The sequence below is a fragment of the Opisthocomus hoazin genome, chromosome 3 (genome assembly GCF_030867145.1).
Source record: "Opisthocomus hoazin isolate bOpiHoa1 chromosome 3, bOpiHoa1.hap1, whole genome shotgun sequence".
In the NCBI taxonomy this organism is placed as follows: domain Eukaryota; kingdom Metazoa; phylum Chordata; class Aves; order Opisthocomiformes; family Opisthocomidae; genus Opisthocomus; species Opisthocomus hoazin.
In genome coordinates, this window is record NC_134416.1 from 5,775,460 (window position 1) to 5,796,388 (window position 20,929).

Genomic DNA, 20,929 nt, shown 5'->3' on the forward strand with positions numbered 1-20,929 from the left:
AAAGGTCGGAAAATCTTGGTCTTGCTTATTAAAAAGGTGGTGAGATGGCCAGAATTTGTAGATGAAGACAATCTGCAGTGCAACAGGGATGCTGCCTTCACTTTTGGGCAAAGTTTGAATGCCAGATATGTCAGAATATTCTTAACCTGTAAATTCTACAAATTCAAGATGATGAACAAGGTAAATTTTTTTTTTTTTGAGGCAGTGGACTTTTCTTCCTATCTTAAAATCGTTGTACAGCTGATGAGACATCAGCTGCAGGTGTCTTTTGGCAAGTGCAGAGGCTCAGACTCTGTTCTTCTAATTGAGTCAGAGAAATAAGAAAAGAGGAGCTGCAGCAGGTCTGACACAGTTAAATTCAAATTGTCGGTTCAGCTAACTGTGGGTTCAAGTTAATTTTCCTTTGTACCATTCATGTGTATCATTTCAGGAAATGTTTGATTTTGTAAAGAAGGCATTGGTTCATAATAAGGCCTGCAGCGTGCTCCCTAGTCTAAGACCTTTCTTCATTTTGTATTTAAACTTAGGATCCAATTTTCCAACTTGGTTTCACCGAAGTGTTTGGAGACTGAAAAATAACAGTTTTGACTATGTTGAGAGTTCTCAGGAGGTCCTTAGTTTGGTGGGGAGAACTTTGGGTCTTAGTGACATAATTTTCAGAATTTTCATTCCAGTTTCCAGGGTTGCCCACCTTTTCACTACAATAAATTGCGACACAGCCCCTTCAGCACCCAGGTTCGGGTTAGAATTCCTGATCGTTGCGTATTTACAAATCATACAAGGCAAAGAGTAAACAGCGTGTTTCTTTGGCCATGCTCTAACAGACATTTTTGTTATGCAATAAAAAACTTCTGTAGCATTTTATGAAAAACTTCTTGGTTTTATGTAGCTGAATTTTTGAATTAAATCTTCATATTTGCTACATTCAGAATGAGAGTCAGCTACCTACTGACAGGCAGCTGCTTCGGGTCTGCTCTTTCTTAATATTTCAGTATTTAAATGTCACAGGGTTTTGAAGGGTGGAGAAAGACACTTTTATTTGGGTGCTTGAAGAGCAATCTGTTTAGTTTGGAGGAAGGCTAGAATATGACCTGTTTAAAATGAATGGATGCTTCTACGTGCAGAGGGTATGTAGTCTTAAATTCAATTTTATGATAAAGAATAAAACTTCGTAATAAAAGCCAGTCAAAATGGAAACCAGGCAAATTCAATTGCAAATAAAGCTCTATTTTGATCAGACTAAACTGATTAACCATCAGAAAAATCTGTCAAGCAAAGGATTTAAGAACTGTTTTCTAATGTTTTCAGGACTGGATGTCTTTCTAGAATATGTTCGTTATTTATACACATACCAGTGAGCTCGATATAGATTCTACCGAGTGGGGACCCGTGACACATAGGAGGGTACATCCAATAGTTAAATCATCTTGCTAACCTTAAACTCTGCTAATGGTATGATGTTGCAGTGGGTTCATGGAAGAGCAGCAAAAAGTAACTTACAGATTGAGAGAATTGATTTTTGAGATCAAAATGTTAAATATGTACGGTTTGGCACATGAAGACATGAGAACATAAATCTGCAAATATTTATAGATGTGCTGGGAATATTTAGCATAATTGAAAAGGTTTACAACTGGGAGAAGTCAAATGAGGACAGTTCTTGGAATATGTGAAATGACCTTTGAACAGTAAGATGGATAATCTGGCGCAATCATCTGAAGTTAGTTTTGAAAGCTTCATTTTTAGAAAATTTAATAACAATTACATTGAATTAAAAAAACCCTATTCAAAACACAATAGCAACAACAGACACGCTCTAGATCGTTGTTTTGCTGTGTTGTTATATGTGTTTGTCAGTGGATTTTGGAGAATCGAGTAGTCATCTGGCATGCCATCACCTGTCATCATTGCCAGTGCTTCTCTTCACTCTCTGATGTCTCATTTTGAGTAGGGATGTTGCATACGCCTCTTTAAAGAAAACCGAAAAGAAGCAAGCAAAAGCGTGGACGTGAAAAACACTCCATGATTTCAGTTGATGGGGAAACCGAGCTGACTCAGGAGGTAGATAACTTGCCAGTCCCCTCTGATGTTTCTTGTTGAAACTGGTTTGACAGCTAAGCCAGAAACAGAACTGCAAGGTTTTGTTCATTGAAGCGAGCCGTCGCTAGAGCGTGGCAGCCGCGTCTGGGTTTTAACACTGTGTTAAGCGTTACTGAAGAACATCCTCTGAGAACATCCTCTGCTGTCATTTCAGAGTGGATTGGTATAGCAATCACAATACCCTTGAAAGAAATTTCTAGATCACAATGGAATCGTCTCTTGCGTTAAGTTCCCATGGCCCCAATTTTGTGACTATTTTTGGAATTGTAACTGTCATTGTAAGATTTTTAAAATACAGCATGATTCATCATGTCAGTAACTTTTGTTTGTGTTGTACCCTGAATTCTGCAACAGAGGATAACACAAATAATTTATACAATAAGTCTTCAAGACACTGTTGAATTAACTCAATTTTTAAGAAAAGATTAAGAATTCTTACTTTTTAGTGTTAGAAATGAGGATTGACTTAATTTTGACTGTTATTCTGAGACCTTAAGATTGTAAATCACCCAACTGAAAAGATCTTTCTTTATAGATCTAGTTTTCACGTGGACAGCCTTCTGATGTAAAAATTTTTGTGTTACTTGTAAAAGAAACTCTTGAACATGAACTTTATGGTTGATTGTTCTAAAGGAAACACCATGGACAAATAAGGAAGATTGCTGAAATGGAAAATGTTTGCATGCTGTGATTTTTAGTATTCTTCCACTTAAGCTCTGAAACTGTTTGTTTGACCCAGCCATATTTCCTATCCATTAGCAGTCAAAATGACAGATGGAAAAAAGAGTAAAACCCTTTCAAGAACTGTCTTCTTTCACAGAATCACAGAATCACAGAATCACAGACTAGTAGGGGTTGGAAGGGACCTCTGTGGGTCATCTAGTCCAACCCCCCTGCTGAAGCAGGGTCACCTACAGCAGGCTGCACAGGACCTTGTCCAGGCGGGTCTTGAATATCTCCAGAGAAGGAGACTCCACAACCTCCCTGGGCAGCCTGTTCCAGTGCTCCGTCACCCTCAGAGGGAAGAAGTTCTTCCTCATGTTCAGACGGAACATTTATATACATTTATATACAGTCCAATACAGCTTTAATTCATCTTCATTTAATTTGGACTTTTAACATAATGCGTAATTAGTATATCATTCTGTTCAGAAAAGACAGATGTTGTATTTGTGGTGTCTGCTGTATATTTCTGGATCATTTTACATTTTATTTCATAGGGAAATGAAATTTGTATGATCACTTTAACTGTTTCCCTCTCTCCCCTAGGTAAATTCTGAGTAATTTCAGCCAGCTGTGTAGGCAAAAGTTAAATATATTCTGGCAGATTGGTAACTGGACAGAGAAGAGATATCCTAATTTATGTCCCGGTGAGGAAAGGCAGAAGAACGGACTCAGCAGTTACCTGCTCTGTTCCCTGTGCCAGTTGGCATGGATGAGCTCAGGACCAGCCAAAAGCTGCGCTGCCCACTGTGGTTGATGGATGGGTGAAGGAGCTGTCGGTAGCTTGGGGGGGGTGTATTATAGACCATAGGATCATAGAATCGTTAAGGTTGGAAAAGACCTCAAAGATCATTGTCCTGGGTTCGGCCAGGACAGGGTTAATTTTCACCAGAATCCAGGAAGGGGCACAGCCGGGTGGGCTGACCCAACCCCACCTGGCCAAACAGAGCCGGGTATTCCATACCATGTGCCGTCATGCTGGGTTCCGGTGGGGGGGGGCGGCGCAGCGGGAACTCACTCGCAGCTCGGGAGGGCTCAGCGGCGGTTCGGTCCGAGAGAGCGGTTCTGTTCTGCTGGTTTGTTTTGTGTATTCCGCTTTTCTGTATCGTTGTTGTTACTGTTCCCTCTGTTTGCTGTTCTGTTAAACTGCCCTTATCCCGACCCACCAGTTTCTGCCTGTTTCTTTCCATTCTCCTCTGCACCCCGGCGGGGAGAGGGGCGGCCGCATGGCGCTTTTGTTGCCAGCTGCAGCCAAAACCAGAACAATCATCAAGTTCAGCCATCAACCCAACACCACCAGGCCTGCTAAACCATGTCCTGAAGTGCAATATCCACATGTTTTTTGAACACCTTCAGGAATGGTGACTCCATCACTTCCCTGGTCGGCCTGTTTCAATGCCTGACCACTCTTTCAGGAAAAAATTTTTTCCTAATATCCAATTTAAATCTCCCCTGGTGCAACTTAAGGCCATTTCCTCTCATCCTATCACTAGTTACTTGGGAGAAGAGACCAACACCCACCTCACTACAACCTCCTTTTAGGTAGTTGTAGAGAGCGATGAAGTCTCCCTTCAGCCTCCTCTTCTCCAGACTAAACAGCCCCAGCTCCCTCAGCCGCTCCTCATCAGACTTGTTCTCCAGACCCCTCACCAGCCTCATTGCCCTTCTCTGGACATGCTCCAGCCCCTCAATGTCCTTCTTGTAGTGAGGGGCCCAAAACTGAATGCAGTACTCGAGGTGCAGCCTCACCAGTGCTGAGTACAGGGGGACGATCACCTCCCTACTCCTGCTGGCCACACTATTGCTGATACAAGCCAGGATGCCGTTGGCCTTCTTGGCCACCTGGGCACCCTGCTGGCTCATGTTCAGCTGGCTGTCGACCAGCACCCCAACATCCTTTTCCACTGGGCAGCTCTCCAGCCACTCCTCCCCACGCCTGTAGCATTGCATGGGGTTGTTGTGACTCAAGTACAGGACCCGGCACTTGGCCTTGTTGAACCTCATACAGTTGGCCTTGGCCCATCGATCCAGTCTGTCCAGATCCCTCTGCAGAGCCTTCCTACCCTCAAGCGGTTCAACCCTCCCACCCAACTGAGGGAGCACTCAGTCCCCTCATCCTGATCATTGATAAAGATGCTACACAAGACTGGCCCCAGAACTGAGCCCTGGGGAACACCACTGATGACCAGCCACCAACTGGCTTTAACTCTATTCACACCACTCTCTGCGTTCAGCCATTTAGCCATTTTTTTACTCAGTGAAGAGTACACCTGTCTAAGCTGTGAGCCTCCAGTTTCTCTAGGAGAGATTGTGGGAGACATGATAGGAGTATGTTGGGGAAATAGGAGTGTGGATATATGAGAATTGAGATTTTTGTTGTGCAAAGATGTATTTCTGTCCTGTATCTTCCAGAAGAATCCAGAAAGAGTTGGTTATTTGGGTTTTGCAGGAATTAGAAGCTATGTATGAATTAATGTAGTTTTCCTGAATTCTTGTATGTTGTGTGTCCATGTCCATAACTATATGGAAGAAAAGTAGATGACAGTTTAATTTTGTGTCTGTTAATCTGTGATGATACCATGCTATCTCAGTAGAAGTTCTGGAGGAAAAAACGTCACAAATCCAGAACACCCAAACACAAACTGACTTATTTTAGATGTGTTTCACCCAAAGTTTAAAAATGAGCTAGGAACAGCAAAATGACACAGAACCTCTAAAAAGACTGGGAAGCTGCTGAGGACCCTGCACCTTGTGTGAAGTGTTGAAGATGGTAACTAACAGCTACTTAACTGAACTTAGAGGACTCAAAATCCACTCAAAGTGAATGTTTTCCCCCAGAAACTCACCCTGTACCTCCCTCCACATCCCACTAAATATTTGTTGTAAACTCTAATATGGTGGTGGATAGTTTGGAAAAGGAAGATGAAATTGTGTAGATGTGGGATAGTCTTTCCCAGTTCCAGGAATCAGTGGCTTATGACTGTTATTTCTCAGCCAGAAAGTTCAGTAGGCCATTGTGGTATACAATTTAATCATCTTTAGATCCATTTATTCTTTTGAGTGTTTGAAGTTTTTTGTAAGCTTGCACACTTTTTTTTTTTTTTAATTAATTTGCTTAGTATGGAGGCCAGGGATAATGGTCTAAGATTTTCTCAGTTGCCTTAAAATCCTTTAAACAATGTGATGTTTGAAATTCTCTGGTGAAGAGGTTAGTTTAAGCAACAGATTGCTATTATTGCAGACTTATATGTAGTATAGTAGTTCAGCAAAATCATACTGGAGTTGCTTTATCACGCTTGTGTGAATATGATTTGCCTCTCAAATCTCATTTATTGACATTTGGAGATGGGTTCTTTAATTTCTTTCTCACAAAGGATGGCCGCCGGTAAGTTCACCTGTAGTGAAAATGGATATAAATAGTTAATTTGACTTTCTCACTAATTCTTTCTTTTCCTGGAACTTTCACTTTCACCCAGTTCATAACTCAGCACCATCAGTTCTGCACATTCCGACCGATTCTGGCACATTTAAAAAAAAAAAACAGTGAACAAATCATGCTAGTTTTTCGATCTTTAGCAAATTGCTCTTTAACGATGTGAGGGTTTCTTTTTTCCTTTTTAACTTTATTATGGTGTCACTTCTGATTTTCCAGAGCTTATGCTTTGTCTTGGTTTCCTTACTTGGATGTGGCTTGCAGTATTTCAAGCTTTCTATTTTAGCTCAAATATTTTTGTAACCTTTGATTGTGTTTGTGTTTCATTGCTCTAACAGTCTCCCTGATGCTGTCCTGTGTTTAGTCTGAACTGCTAATGCTGTCTTTTCTACAGTCTTAATATTGCCTTCAATCTTTTTATACCTGTATCTTATTCGTCTAAGTTTTCAGAGTACAGTAATAATTCTCTAACTTTCATTTTTATTTTTTTTTTTAATGAAAGATTTCCCTGGAGAATTAACTTAAAAATGACAAGGGAAGAATTATTTCCCCTATGCATCTGTTTTGTACAGTGTTTGAAGAGGATGAAATAAATGTCATGATGATGAATAATTTTCACTGTGTAATCTAAGAGTTCATATTTGGAAATTTTTAGTATTAATGATGGTGTTTAGTCCTGAAGGGCTGGTGGTTGCAGAGGTCCTTTATATTTATGACATGAACTGTGTTGTTTACAAAACTTTGTTTCTGCTGCCAAGAGATATTGCACAAGGCTTGAGTGTTATTTCAGACAATTGTTTGGTTTTGTTATGGGAGAAGTCAGAAATTCCTTTGATGTTGAATTTCGTAAACACAGCCTGCACTAGAAGTCTCTCCTGCAGATTGTAACTTGGTATCTACTGGAGAGGCAGAAGTTTGCTGTGTCTTTACAGGTCTTGTCCCACTCTCCCAACGATGAGATGAAAGCCAGGCTGTTATTTTATTCTCTCTTTTTCATTCCTTACTGCTAGCTACTGACTCGAATGCTCCCCTTCCAGTCATGGCTTTCTTGTGAGCTGCGAAGGAAGGGAGTGTCTAACAAGAGCTAGGATAGTTCTAAATTCTTGAGTTTTGACATGCTTGCTTCAGGCACTCAGCTACCTTCATCCGCTCTTGTATTCATTGGGGTTTTACCCAAAGAGAGTGAAAACCCTTAAAATATGTATAAAAACAGCCTCCACCTCCACTTTCGCTTTTTACTTCCGCTATGAGACGTGCTACTGTCCCCAAGCAGTGCTTGCTTGTCATTTAGTGCCTGATTGCATGTGACATTGCTATCACTTTTGTGACCCAAACCTTAAGCTCCCACGCTTGTCCTAAGAGTGTTCCGTTCTCAAGGGTTTGCAGTAGCAACAACAGTTCCTCCTGGATACGCTGGAAAAAATGGTGCCTCTTGATTTTCAGAAGAGAGTTGTATCCTGAACCAGAGAACTGGTTTCTGAAGTAGAAGAGCAGTTCTTATTAAACTCTTGCACCTCTGGAGTTTAATTGCCTTTGAAATGGCTGGCATTTGAGTTTAATTGTAAATTATTATGCAATAGAATAAATATATTTGGCTGCCTGAGTATCTTCCTTAGTTTGAATGTGCATGTTGTTCGAAGGATGGCTCTGACCACTCTCACCAAGATAGTCCTCCCTCTTCCCTTTTGGGGAACTTCTGATTTCATACGACCTCTCTCTCCAATTAACGCTGCTAATGGGTTCTACATAGAAACATAGAATGGTTTGGGTTGGAAGGGACCTTAAAGGTCATCTGGTTCCAGCCCCCCTGCCATGGGCGGGGACATCTTCCACTAGACCAGGTTGCTCACAGCTCCATCCAACCTGGCCTTGGACACTGCCAGGGAGGGGGCAGCCACAGCTTCTCTGGACAACCTGTGCCAGTGTCTCACCACCCTCATGGTGAAGAATTTCTTCCTAATATCTGAACTAAATCTGCCCTCTTTTAGTTTACAGCCAGTCCCCCTTGTCCTATCACTACACACCCTTGTGGAAAGCCCCTCTCCATCCTTCCTGTAGGCCCCTTCAGGTACTGGAAGGCTGCTCTAAGGTCTCCCCGCAACCTTCTCTTCTCCAGGCTGAACAGCCACAACTCTCTTAGCCTGTCCTCGTAGGAGAGGTGCTCCAGCCCCCTGATCATCTTCGTGGCCCTCCTCTGGCCCCGCTCCAACACATCCATGTCCTTCTGCTGTTGGGGGCTCCAGAGCTGGACGCAGGACTCCAGGTGAGGTCTCACGAGAGTGGAGTAAAGGGGCAGAATCCCCACCCTCACCCTGCTGGCCATGCTGCTCTTGATGCAGCCCACGATACCGTTGGCTTTGTGGGCTGCAAGCGCACATTGCCAGCTCATGTTGAACTTCTCATCCACCAGTACCCGCAAGTCCTTCTCCTCAGGGCTGCTCTTGAGCCATTCTGACATCTGCCACATCTGACATTAAATACAAGTTGCTTTTCCCTTCTTAGTGATTCTGATAGCAGTTACATGGGATGAGATGATCTGTAATCTTCGTACAATGGCTACACTGCTTTATACTGTAATTCACAACAAGTCACCAAATTTTGTTTTATGTGCATTGAAACTTCAAAGTCATGGATAGCTAAAGCTAAATGGTAGTGATGGTTAAAGCCGGGATTTTCTCTGTTGTTAGGTAGCTTCTTAGGAGGTTTTGAATTTCAGAGTAGACTGGTGAAGCTTTATTGCAGCTGTGTGATTGTATTTGGCATTTTGGTATCCACTTCTGATATTTTTTCCATGTGTATTATATTGTAATCACTCAGTGTTGCTATTTGTGCTTAGTTTCACACAGAAGAAAAGTTAATAAATAAGAATAAAAATTTACAATAAAATTTCTTCTCTGTAGCTTTGTCAGCATTAGAGTTGTCTCAAAGTGGTTGGTATAATGGAAAAGTACTCCCATTGCCAGCTCGCTTTGGTCGGTAGACAAACCATCTTTCATAGTAAATGGAATTGCTCCCTTACACAGGGCGAGGATTTAGTTTTTTGCTGCTAAATTTCTTTCTTAGAAAAGGCAATGTCAAAGTAATTTGGACTAATAAAACTGCGTCATGTGAATGCTCCAAGAACTGTTAAAAAAATCTGTGGCTTCTTCCATAGAAGCGAATCTGACAGCTGCAGAGTGAGAATGTGCACAGGTGATCAAATACCGTGGGGCTTAATATTGTGCAGGTCATAATTGTGATGGAACGTCTTCCTTTTAGGGTATATGCTTCTTTCTAGTTTTAGTTTAAAAAAAATTTTCAGTTATTAAAAAAAGTTATTTCTTGTAAAAGAGTAAGATACTCTTATAATTGCAGTAGGGTTTAAAACATATGCATGTAAATGTGTGTGTATTTATATTTATGCATATATATTTATATTTGTGCATAAATATTACTTCTGATATGTGTATAATGATTCTGCGGTGTGTTACTGAAATTGTGCTGTTCTCTTTTCCCCCACATCTGAACAGCACCCGGCAATGCCATCTGCTTCTTGATGTCTTCAATTCTACAGAGCATGAGCTGACCATCAGTGCTAGGAATAATGAAGATTTAATTCTGCATGCTGGGGAATGTCAGCGGTAAGTGCTTTCAGTAGAAAAGAGCCCTGTTTTTAACCCTATTATATATTTATATACAATTTATGATACTTGGGGCCTATTTTTCTTTGTAAACATTGTGCACATGTGAAAGAATACAAGAGTTTTACTTTCTTTAAGGTGCGTCACTGAGTTCTAGCAGTACCTCAAGTGAATTTATTTTGGCTATGAATCTAGTAGTACTGAAAATAACAAAATACAAAATAGTTGGTTCTGAGGTGTACAGATCATTTAACTTGTTTTTGTAGAATGTTTGGATATTATTTTCATGTCCTCTGAACATAGTTCTGATGTTAAAACCTGATCTCACTAGTTCGTTAACCTTTCTCAGGTTTCTCTTTTCTTGATGTGATTCCCCAGCCATTTAATCAGTTTTTGTAGAAAGAAGACTGCAGGAAAGAAATATAGAATTGAACAAAAAGCAGTCACAATTTCTGTGGAAAAAATATTTTAGATTAAGTAGTATATTGATTCTTACAACCCTACTATGGTGATATAAAGGTCGTTCTGTAGCTAACTGTAACCATTATTTGCCATAATATATCTACCTAGGATTCCTACTGCTGGCTGTACCCTAGTTTGCTTGGTCTGTCTCCTTCAGATGATCGTTACATCTAGATGACACCATTTTCATCTGAAAAAAGATGAAACTGTGAAAAAGGAAATGTTTCTGTTCCATCATGGGCTATCTGCACACTTTTCCTCTTTGGGCGAGTTGTGCTGCAGTCTTAAATCATGCAGTTGATAAACTTATTTAAGGAGAGATACTTTCATGTTGTCAAACCTCAGTCTGAATATAAAGTTCAGAGTAAAACCACATCAATTGCAAGGCATGCAGTTGTCAAAAAGGGGTGTAGAAGACGTAGCAGTAGTAGTAAATTTAGAAAGCTTTTTGCCGTAGTGGCTCTGAGAGCACAACCATGAGAAAAGACATCGGCTCAAACCAAGGCTGAATTCTCTTCATTTTACCTTACCGAGGAATGGACAAAAATATCAGTAACGTACAGTGCCTGTTCCTTTTATTTAGAAAGAATTGGCTTTTTCTCTCATTTTGAAAGCAGTCTAAATACTCACAAAAATGTGCATGTTTATATCCATATTGTTTTGAAATTTTATTTTTACGCCTCTTGCTATTTCCCATCATTTTTGTACTTGGTAAACTCCTTGACATTTTTCACTCCAAATTCTTGGGATGATATGTAACAAATAGAAATAATACTACAAATAAGGTTATAAAATTACTTTGCATCTCCTTGATTGAATTACTTTTATTTTCTTATGGATTTTATAATTGAAGTTTAAATATCCTTAAATCACTGTATTATAATGGATATAAACCCTTTCAATAAGTCTTTTGAAACAGTAATTTATCAAGGCAGATTGTGTATTTGTTGCAAGTATATAAACCTTTTAAGGATAGTGATTTTTATTCTTACTTCAAAGTATTTTATGGTTTTACCCTTGGTTAGAAACTGCACTGAGTTTTCTATCAGTTTTGTGAATTAATTTGTTACCTGTTTCTGGAATGAGAAGTGCTTTTAATTGTATCAATGTGTATAGAACTCCTGTATTGCTTTGGGTTTTAATTTTTATTGTGATGGATCTGTTACAGAAACTTGGGTAGGGCATACACTGGGCCTTTAAACTGGCTTACTCCTCCTAGCAAAGGGCTTTTGCTAATCTTATTAAAAAAAAATGAGAAAACTTTCCCTTTTTTGAGCTATAGTTCTAGATCTTTCTGTTTTAACATAGGACAGTCATTCTCAGGAGTTTGCGTTTGAACCAAGTGTTTTCAGTTCTAATATGCAATGTTTTTCAACAAGGCCTCCTACTCTGAGATTCTCCTTTTATCATTTTTTTTCTTTGGACATCATTTTTTGTTAATATATGGTTAATATTTAAAGAAAGGCTCTTCAGTCAAGTTCAGGTGTTTTTCCCCTTCCCTGTAAATTCTTGATTCCATCCTAGACCTTAATGTTTTCCTCATTCCACTTTTGTTTAGATTATGACTTTTTCACCAGCTTTGGTCACTCTTGCTTCCTTTTGTAATTTACTCTCCCTCCATTCATCACCATCGTTTTGAAATCTCCTGTCCTGACAAAGTGTAGGCAGCAGGAAATTGTTTTCTTCGTTCCAGTTCTTATTGCTGGAGACTCTTAAGTGTTTTCATCTTCTCTGCCTACAGACCTAAAAAGAAGGGATAGAGCTGCGTCCTGCTTACTGCTCACCTCTTTGCTTCCCACTTTACACAGAACCACAGACTGGTAGGGGTTGGAAGGGACCTCTGGGGATCATCTTGTCCAACCCCCCTGCCGAAGCAGGGTCACCTACAGCAGGCTGCACAGGACCTTGTCCAGACGGGTCTTGAATATCTCCAGAGAAGGAGAATTCACAACCTCCCTGGGCAACCTGTTCCAGGGCTCCATCATCCTCAAGTGAAGAAGTTCTTCCTCATGTTCAGCTGGAACTTCCTCTGCTTCAGTTTGTGCCCATTGCCCCTTGTCCTTTGCTGGGCACCACTGAAAAGAGTCTGGTCCCGTCCTCCTGACACCCACCCTTAAGATATTTGTAGGCATTTATAAGGTCCCCTCTCAGCCTTCTCTTCTTCAGGCTAAACAAGCCCAGCTCCCTCAGCCTCTCCTCGTAGGGGAGATGCTCCAGTCCCCTCATCATCCTCATAGCCCTCCACTGGACTCTCTCCAGTAGCTCCTCCTTTGTATGTTTAGAAAGTGAAATAACTTGGAAGTCTCTGATGTGTTACTTCTCTTTTCTGTATTACGGAGCCATCACTGTAAAATATAAATTTTGCCCTCCTGTGCCTGACTGGAGTGAATTTGCAGGGAATTCTTCCATTGCTTTTATATAAAATGAAGAATGGTGGTGGAAGGCTCTGGATTCTATGCTTACTAAAGCGCTCTCCACAATATATTTGATTTATAACAAGGGTATATAATTGGCCATGGTGCTGGAAGTGGGGAGGGTGGAGGAGATGGAAACAGAAGTGCCAAAAGAGGCCTGGGATCATCAGCAGATGAGTACGGGCACTGGCAAAACTTGCCGAGGTCTGAAGTGAAGTTTGCTTCAATTAACTTAGAGATCGGGAAATAACAGCTGTTAAAATATGTGTGCAGTATGATAAAATGGTATTATGCTGTTAAGGAAAGGTGGCATCCTTTAGGCCACTAAAATCCTATCTGGAAAATATATGCCTTTTTGTACAGAAAGATTATTCTGCTGACCACTTAAGATTATCATTTTAGCTTTCAGAAAACTTTAAGCTTACAATTTACTTAATATTTAAGTCATTGATTGGGAATATTTAGTGTGTGCGTTGTAACTGTTCTTGGCTATGTATATAAGCAGTGTTTTTGAAAAGCGACACTCTTTTCCCTCTATTTTAGGATAGAGGAACATGTGCTTTGTTCCCTATTGTTTTATAGAAAGAAATGATAATCTGGCTCAGTGGTTATTTCACTCATTTTTCTGCCTTTTATCATTATATTTCCTGCAGATACACAAATAGGAAGGATCAGCATTTTGTTTTTCTCCTGTATCACAAGATGTTACTTAGTGATCTTCATACTCCCCTTTTTGGCTTCCATATGATTTGAAATGTTCCTCTGTGTCCCATTGTGGGACAATGAGTGATTTGTTTTACTTTGAGGCCATTTGTTTGTAGAAGTCTGCGATGGTGAGAAGAGAGAATTAAGACTCATTTGGAGGACGGAAGAAAAAGAGATTTGCCCTCCCTCTCCTATGAGGTGGCATGGGGAAGAAAAGAGAGGGGCAAGGGTTTTGGCATGTCCTCCGATGAACTCCTGAACATATATTTAGGGTTCATGACAAAGCTAGATTCAAAATCAAATGATTTTTGCTGCTCTACATCTACAAGAGTTTGGACAACTGATGTCCCAGCAAGAAGGTAGACAAGTTACTCGAGTGAAGGTCAGGCTGTGACGAGATGTCCACAATGTCTTCAGTTAACCAGAAATATTTGCTGTACCACACCGTGGTGTCAGTATGTTTTGTTACTCTACCCAGTTGAATATACTTCGCGTTGTGATGAGGGAAACCAGTTCGGATATGTGCTGTTGGAAAGTTCAGCCTTCAGATGTTTTCCTAGACTAGGGGAGCCTCCTGCCTGCAAAGCTGTTTCTTGAAGCAGTCAGCTGCATGCTGCTGAAGGGGCTTTGCTGTGAACGTAGAAATGTTTTCGATGTAATCAGCGGTAAAACTGAATTTGTTTATCATCGTGATGTGGCATTCAACAGGTTGCTCTGAAACGGAGGAATATAGCAGACAGCTCTTGGAGGGGAATTGTATTATGTATGTTAAGAAAAAAGTGTTGCCACTAGCAGTGATTTTAATTTATTGAAAAACTTAGGTATGGTAATTATTGTGTTTCTTACTTGATTATCAAACCATTAAAATTAAATTTCATTACAACCCTCATTTATACGTAAATCACTTCATAATTTATGGTAATAGAAGTTATCTCATTATGTACCCCAGGATATCTCATTTTGTACAACATACGCTGTGTCGCTCTCACATTTCTATTCTGTGCACGGTGTGTCTGGCATTCGGGAACAGCAAACATCATCGTCAGTGGAAGATTTATCGTGGTGATGGTCGGAGTAGATCAATCCTCTCATCTATCCTTGTGGTACAACACAACTGGGCTGTTAAAGTCTTCCGTGTATCTGAGACTCCACAGTTGGTGGCTGTAGATGTGACACTTTTAGACGTTAGAGTTTCCAGACTCTTTTGGCTTTGGTGTGAGGACCGTAGGGATTAAAGCTTGAGATTGCCCAGGAATAGGACTGGAGTGAGGAGTTAAGAAGCAAAGAGCAAACAGGACCTGGATAAGAACAGGCTGGAAAGAAGGGGTCAAATGGTGTCAGTCACAGAGGAGCTGTGAGGGATCTCTTAATTCATTTAGGCACCTTCCCCACCAGAGAGGACATCTCCCTTAGATGCTGGAATGAAATCTACAATGTTTTGAGAGCTGTATTTCCTTAGAAATAGTAAGTAGCCCTGAAGGTTCTGGATAGGTGTATCTATCACTGGTACAGGCCATCATAAATGAGGAGATACTTTTATTGGTTATTCAAATGGCAGAGGCTTATGTGCAAAATTTACACAAGTTCTGACAGGTAGCGATGATCCACATGAATGCTGATGTGAAATAACGTGATGGAATACTACGGGAGCAAAGTCAACACTCGGAAGTTAAGAACTGCCGAGCTTCTTGCTGGGTCGGCAGTGCCTGCCTTTTAGCGGGGCTGGAGGGTTACGTGACTGGGTTAACTTATACCGATCCACTGCAGGAAGTTTTGGTGTGGTTCCTTTTAAAGACAGCAGAAGGATAGATATTTTTCTCAGCTTTGATAAGTGAACTTTTGTGTGTATTGACTTCACCTATCTGTAAATACTTTTTGTGTTAAATTTTAATGAGTCAAGAATAATTAAAGAAACAAATTATTATTTTCATTTTTATATCTCTTATCATGTGGTATGGTGTTTCTTTCATTCATGGAAAGTAATGAATTTTTTAAAAGTCCTTTGTGTGCATACTATTAATGAGGGCCATTGACTGCTGCTTAATGATTTTATTTAAATGCATTGATAGATTGAGCTGGGAAGTCTGTGATGCGGTATACTGCAGTTTCTGCAGTATTAGTTAGCAATGCACATACATATTAAAAACATTTTGAAAAAAGTCCCCTTCCAACGGGTATGAAAAAAAAATTCTGCCCCTTTCCAAACCGTAAGTTCCTTTAATAAATTTATTGTCCATATGCAAGTAAATCATCATTGTTATTTCTCATAGCTGCCAAGTCAGTGTTTAATTTGTGCTTTTGTTTACAATAGGGCGTGTTGCCTGTGTGAGAGATTAATGATTTTTTCCTTACATTGCTGTTATGTTTATGTTCTAAAGACAAAGCTGCTATGACTAAGGCTTTGCATGCTGTTATCGAGAGAAAATAAAATTTCACAGCAATTTCCCTGGGTCTTCATGTTAAATCCATGGCAAGCTAGAATTTTCTGAGCTAGATACCTTCCACTCAAATTAAAAAATATCAAAGGTTGTATTCACTGAAACAGGAAAACCACCTGCTGTTTTCAGGGTAATATTTTTTATTTTGTCCTTTACTTGACATTTGTTAAATACATGTTAATTTTTTTTAAGGCTTGCCTTTTTTTACTTCTAGACAAATCAATCTTTAAATATACTACATAATTCTGCATGAATAATTAGTTATTTTCAATGAAGAAATTAGAAAGGAAATGTTTGTTTGGGTAGGAAAGGGTGATGTATCTAGCACTGCTCAGATCCATAGTATCATCCATTTCTAATATTTATATTTATTTCAAAGCTCTTTGCAAAAATCAGAGATGTTGCAGGAAGAGTCTGCAAAAAATATAGGCTGAGAAAATTATAATAAAAAACCAAAGAGCAATAGAAGGAATAATAAAGAGAAATACCATTTTTGGACTGCTAGAGCACTGAAGGAATTCCATCACTGAAAGGGGCATGCTTCCCATGAAAACCGAGCCCAGATACTCTTTTGAGGTCCCTTCCAACCTTGGCTCTTCTATGATGCTGATTCTTAGGTAGGCTGCAAAGGTGTTGTGGGTGATCGCAGGGTGGTTGCGAGTCCTCAGCGCGAGTGTGTTGCAAAAACCCAAACGGAATCTGAGAGCAGCACAGGCACATAGAAATAGGGAATAATAAATGAGAATTACGACATTCAGTTCTGGTCCCATGTTTACAGGAAAGAGGAGATCAAATGGTAGAAGATGCAGATAACTGATGAAAATAGTGCAGACCTTGACCTTGGTTTGAGAAGTGCAGTAAAAATTAAGTAGGTTATTAATGTATTCTATGAAGTTTGCAACAGAGGAGGGCTCTCTTCTAAACGTTAAGGGAGGTGAGGACCTTAAGAAAAACTGAGCTTTGAGCTGTCTGTAAGTACGGTTAGAAATGAAGTGATTTCCAAGTCTCAAACATCATCAGATGGTTGGTCTTGTGGAGAAGCGGAAGCAAAGAACCTCGCTGCTTTTCTGAGATGTCCTCATCTGAATTGCTGAAGACCTGCCTGCAGTTGCTGCACTTCCCAACAGCGAGACCTTTTCCAGTGCGAAGTCCCTGTAATGAGATGAGAAAATCAGTGTCCTTGTAGGCTTTACAGCAGCAGAGATGTGAATAGCTGCTTGTTCCTCCCTCTCTTCCATCCTCAGGGCAATATCATCCTTTTGTTGTGAATATATAGAATCATAGAATAGAATCATAGAATGGTAAGGGTTGGAAGGGACCTTAAAGATCATCTGGTTCCAACCCCTCTGCCATAAGCAGGGACATCTTCCACCAGACCAGGTTGCTCAGAGCTCCATCCAACCTGGCCTTGGACACTACCAGGGAGGGGACATCCACAGCCTCTGGAAACCTGTTCCAGTGTTTCACCACCCTCAAGGTGAAGAATTTCTTCCTAATATCTAATCTAAATCTGCCCTCTTTTAGTTTACAGTCATTCACCCTTTTCCTGTCGCTACACACCCTTGTGAAAAGCCCCTCTCCATCCTTCCTGTAGGCCCCTTCAGGTACTGGAAGGCTGCTCTAAGGTCACCCCGGAGCTTTCTCTTCTCGAGGCTGAACCTCTCGTAGGAGAGGTACTCCAGCCCTCTGATCATCGTGAACCTCCTCTGGACCCGCTCCAACACATCCATGTCCTTCTTATGTTGGGGGCTCCAGTGTATTTCTCCCCCGCCGCTCTCAGCTTCCTTTGAAAGACTCAATATATTGTTTATATGGAGGATGCTACACTGGGTAGGCAACTGGTTTGGTGTTATATGACTTCTCAGAATATCTTTCCCTTCTTTCCACTTTTTCAAAAGCAGAGCTAAGCAATTTGACAGTTTCTTCTAAATTGAGGTGTCCAACTCACTGGATCTAGCCTGCATGGCTATTTTTCTGACCTCTTTGAGCATTGACTTGACTTCAGGAGATGGAATTTGCACTATTTCTAATATTTTCTCTATGCAGCTGGGAAACAGGAGGTTTGTGAGTGCAGGCCAAGTTTGTCTCTGGCAGGATTTATTAAGCTTAGCAGGGTACAGCATAAACATGGCTAGACAAGTTGGCCCTTATAGAAAATATCACAGAGGTATGGTATGAGTTTGCTATCCTGGTTTTAGATGATCTATAAATCACTCAAAATCCAAAACAGTCATCTTCATTTTCCCCTTAAATCATAAGTAGATCACAGGTTGCAGGAAGTGCAGGGTTCAAAATCTATCTCTTGGAAAAATGTTAGAATAATTGATTTCAGAACTCAGATTTAGAAATTATGAAAAAAAATAGAGCTGTTTATTTTTTCGTAGAAGAAACCAAACTTTTTCCTCATGTCATTTCTTCAATACTTGGAAAAATTATTTGTTTATTGAAATTTTTGGGTGCTAGGCACATTTAACAAAGTGCAGGCCTATTAGAAAATTGGCTGAAGTGCTAATACTTTTTTATTGAGTTTTCATTTTTATGCAAGATACGTGGAAGAAAAAGTAAAAATGTAAGAATATTCATAAATGAAGCAACAAGCTAAACTGGAAAAATTACTACTTCTTGTTGGAAATCTTAGTTGAAATGGCTTGTGCTTGCCCTTAATTCATACATATTCAAGTCAATAGATTTGTATTCGTTTAGAAAAATCATGTTTCAGCATTGGTGGATGATGGAAAAAAGTGGAGAATGAAGTTAAACATTATCAACCTTTCACTGGGCGTTAGTCCCCTCATCAGAATGAAATAAAAAATACCAGTATTCACAGGAAGGCATGATTCCATGGAAAATGTGGGGTTTGTCTATTCTTTTTCTAGTGGAATTTCTCAACATTGAAGGAGAAAGGTAAGTAGTATTAATCAACTTTTGTTTTTTCTACCGATGTTTGTCAGTGTTTCTGTGAGATGGAAACTTAATCAAAATTCCTGTTTTGTCCCAAACCTACTCAGTGGTCAGCACACCTTTGACAGGCTGTTGCTGTCTCTCTTCTTCTAGTAAAGTCCAAGTTAGAAACCTAGGAATATGAAGTGAAATGATGATAGACCAACACAAGGTAAAAAGAGCTGCCGTGCAGATGAGTGCAGACGAGTAGGGAGGTGCACATCTGCAGCCCTGGTGATAGAGTTGGTGTGGCCCAAATTTCTGTTAAGACTTGCTTTGCAGTCTAAATTCAAGGTAGGCTGCAAACATTGTTGTTGCAGCGGTTATTTTGTAATTCTTTCTCATCTAGTTGAGTGCGGTGCTGCCTAAGGCATGGTAGAAGGGAGCTGTGCGGTGCAATATTGTGTGTCTGAATGGGAGCAGAGTTTCAAAAAAGAAGCATCACTTGCATGCTGCTGTGCTACAGACCTGGGTCTTCACGGCCAGCTTGCAGGTTAGCCTTGCTTTGAGTGAGGGGTTTGAACTGGATGACCTTCAGAGTTCCCGTCCAACCTAAAATGTTCTTTGATTTGGCAATGTACCTACTCATTGTTAAACTCACTCGTTGTTAGAATCATAGAATCATAGAGTGATTTGGGTTGGAAGGGACCTTTAGAGATCATCTAGCCCAACGCCCCTGCAGTGAGCAGGGACATCTTCAACTCGATCAGATTACTCAGAGCCCAGTCCAACCTTGGTTCTTCCCAAAGCCAACAGTGTTATGGGCATGTACCCATATGAATTGGTTCCTCTGTCTCTTTTGTCCTCTAAGGCTTTCTGTCATCCTAACATTTGTCCTATTCTGTCATTCTTTTTTTTCCCCTTCCCCCATCAGAGGATGAATTCCTTTCCTTACCCCTTCCTCCTTTCTTTTTCTGCCATTACAGATGGCATGTGCCGCTTTGTGGTAAGACTCTTGGCCTCCAGACTCATACATTACTTTAAGTAGTGTCTTGTAGGGGGAGCGCGTATTTGCACAATCCTCCTTCGTAGGTCCGATTAGATGCATTCCTTTTTCTGTTCATTCACACCTAAACCCTGGTGCCTTGTGTGTTCATCTAACAGATGAAAAATTGCCATGGGATTTATTTTCCTGATAGATTGCTCTAGTATGGCATTTCGAAACTTGGCAATAGGAAGTGAAGGGTATCTGGATGTGTGGAACCTTTAGAAGGTTGTAGGTTCAAATGGTGAAGGTAGCTGAATAGTTTTAGTCCATTTCCTAATTAACCATCATCTTTGTTTTTGGGGAAAAAGCTACCCAGCCCATTTCAGGACATTTTTGTTCATGCTGCCAGTAAAAGAGTGAGCATTTGGGTGTAGGTACAGCTCCAGGTCACACCTGGTTTGATCAATATCTGTAGATAAATAGATTAATTTAGTCTATAGCGCTATCTGTATTTAGGAGCACTTGCTGTGTTGTGCAGCTGTGGTGACATGGTGACTGCATTAACGAGATGCAAGAAGATTGTCTTGAGTGGCTGCCAGTTACGTCTGCTTTAATGGCCAAAGGATTTATTAAAGTAACACTCTGATGTTGCACTGATTTGGCTTTTTGCCTGCTCTCTGATGTTCTGTAAAATATCATGATGGTACAGCGTAGATTTCCTGAAGTTGGAAATGAAAATATATGATTCCTATTAATGTATTTTAGATGATCAAAAGTATAATTAAAATAGCTGGTTTATGAGTCTTTCCTTCAAAGAGAACAGTCATTTAAAATTATTACTTCAGCAGCTTGATTTTATTCTGCGGTCTTGACACCCATTTACTTCTTCCTTCATTAACTGGAAACAAAAGCTAAAACAACAGTGATCTGAAAAGATCACTGAAAAATGTTATGCAAATGCTATAGTGTATGAAGCCCGCTTTTTATGACATTTTCATTTTGCAGTTATAAAGGTGTCTCCAGAAGTTGGTTTGAAGTGGAGTTGTTGTTTTCTGGTTTTTCTCCTGATTCTGCTAGAACTGGGATCATAGGCAAAAGGGAAAAGCCTTCTTTGGAATAATGCAAGGATTTATAGATTGTAAATTAAAAAAAACCCAGCAATGTTC

The 20,929-nt window shown here is 40.2% G+C and overlaps 1 protein-coding gene across 3 annotated transcripts in view; it reads left to right on the forward strand.

The window, feature by feature from the left end:
• TRAPPC9 (trafficking protein particle complex subunit 9) overlaps positions 1–20,929 on the forward strand; it is a 553,794-nt gene that overhangs the window by 197,610 nt on the left and 335,255 nt on the right. For all 3 annotated transcript variants that reach the window (XM_075415508.1, XM_075415510.1, XM_075415509.1), the window contains one exon: positions 9,766–9,876. In XM_075415508.1, the coding sequence (XP_075271623.1) occupies positions 9,766–9,876 (111 nt within the window). The remainder of the gene's footprint in view (positions 1–9,765; positions 9,877–20,929) is intronic.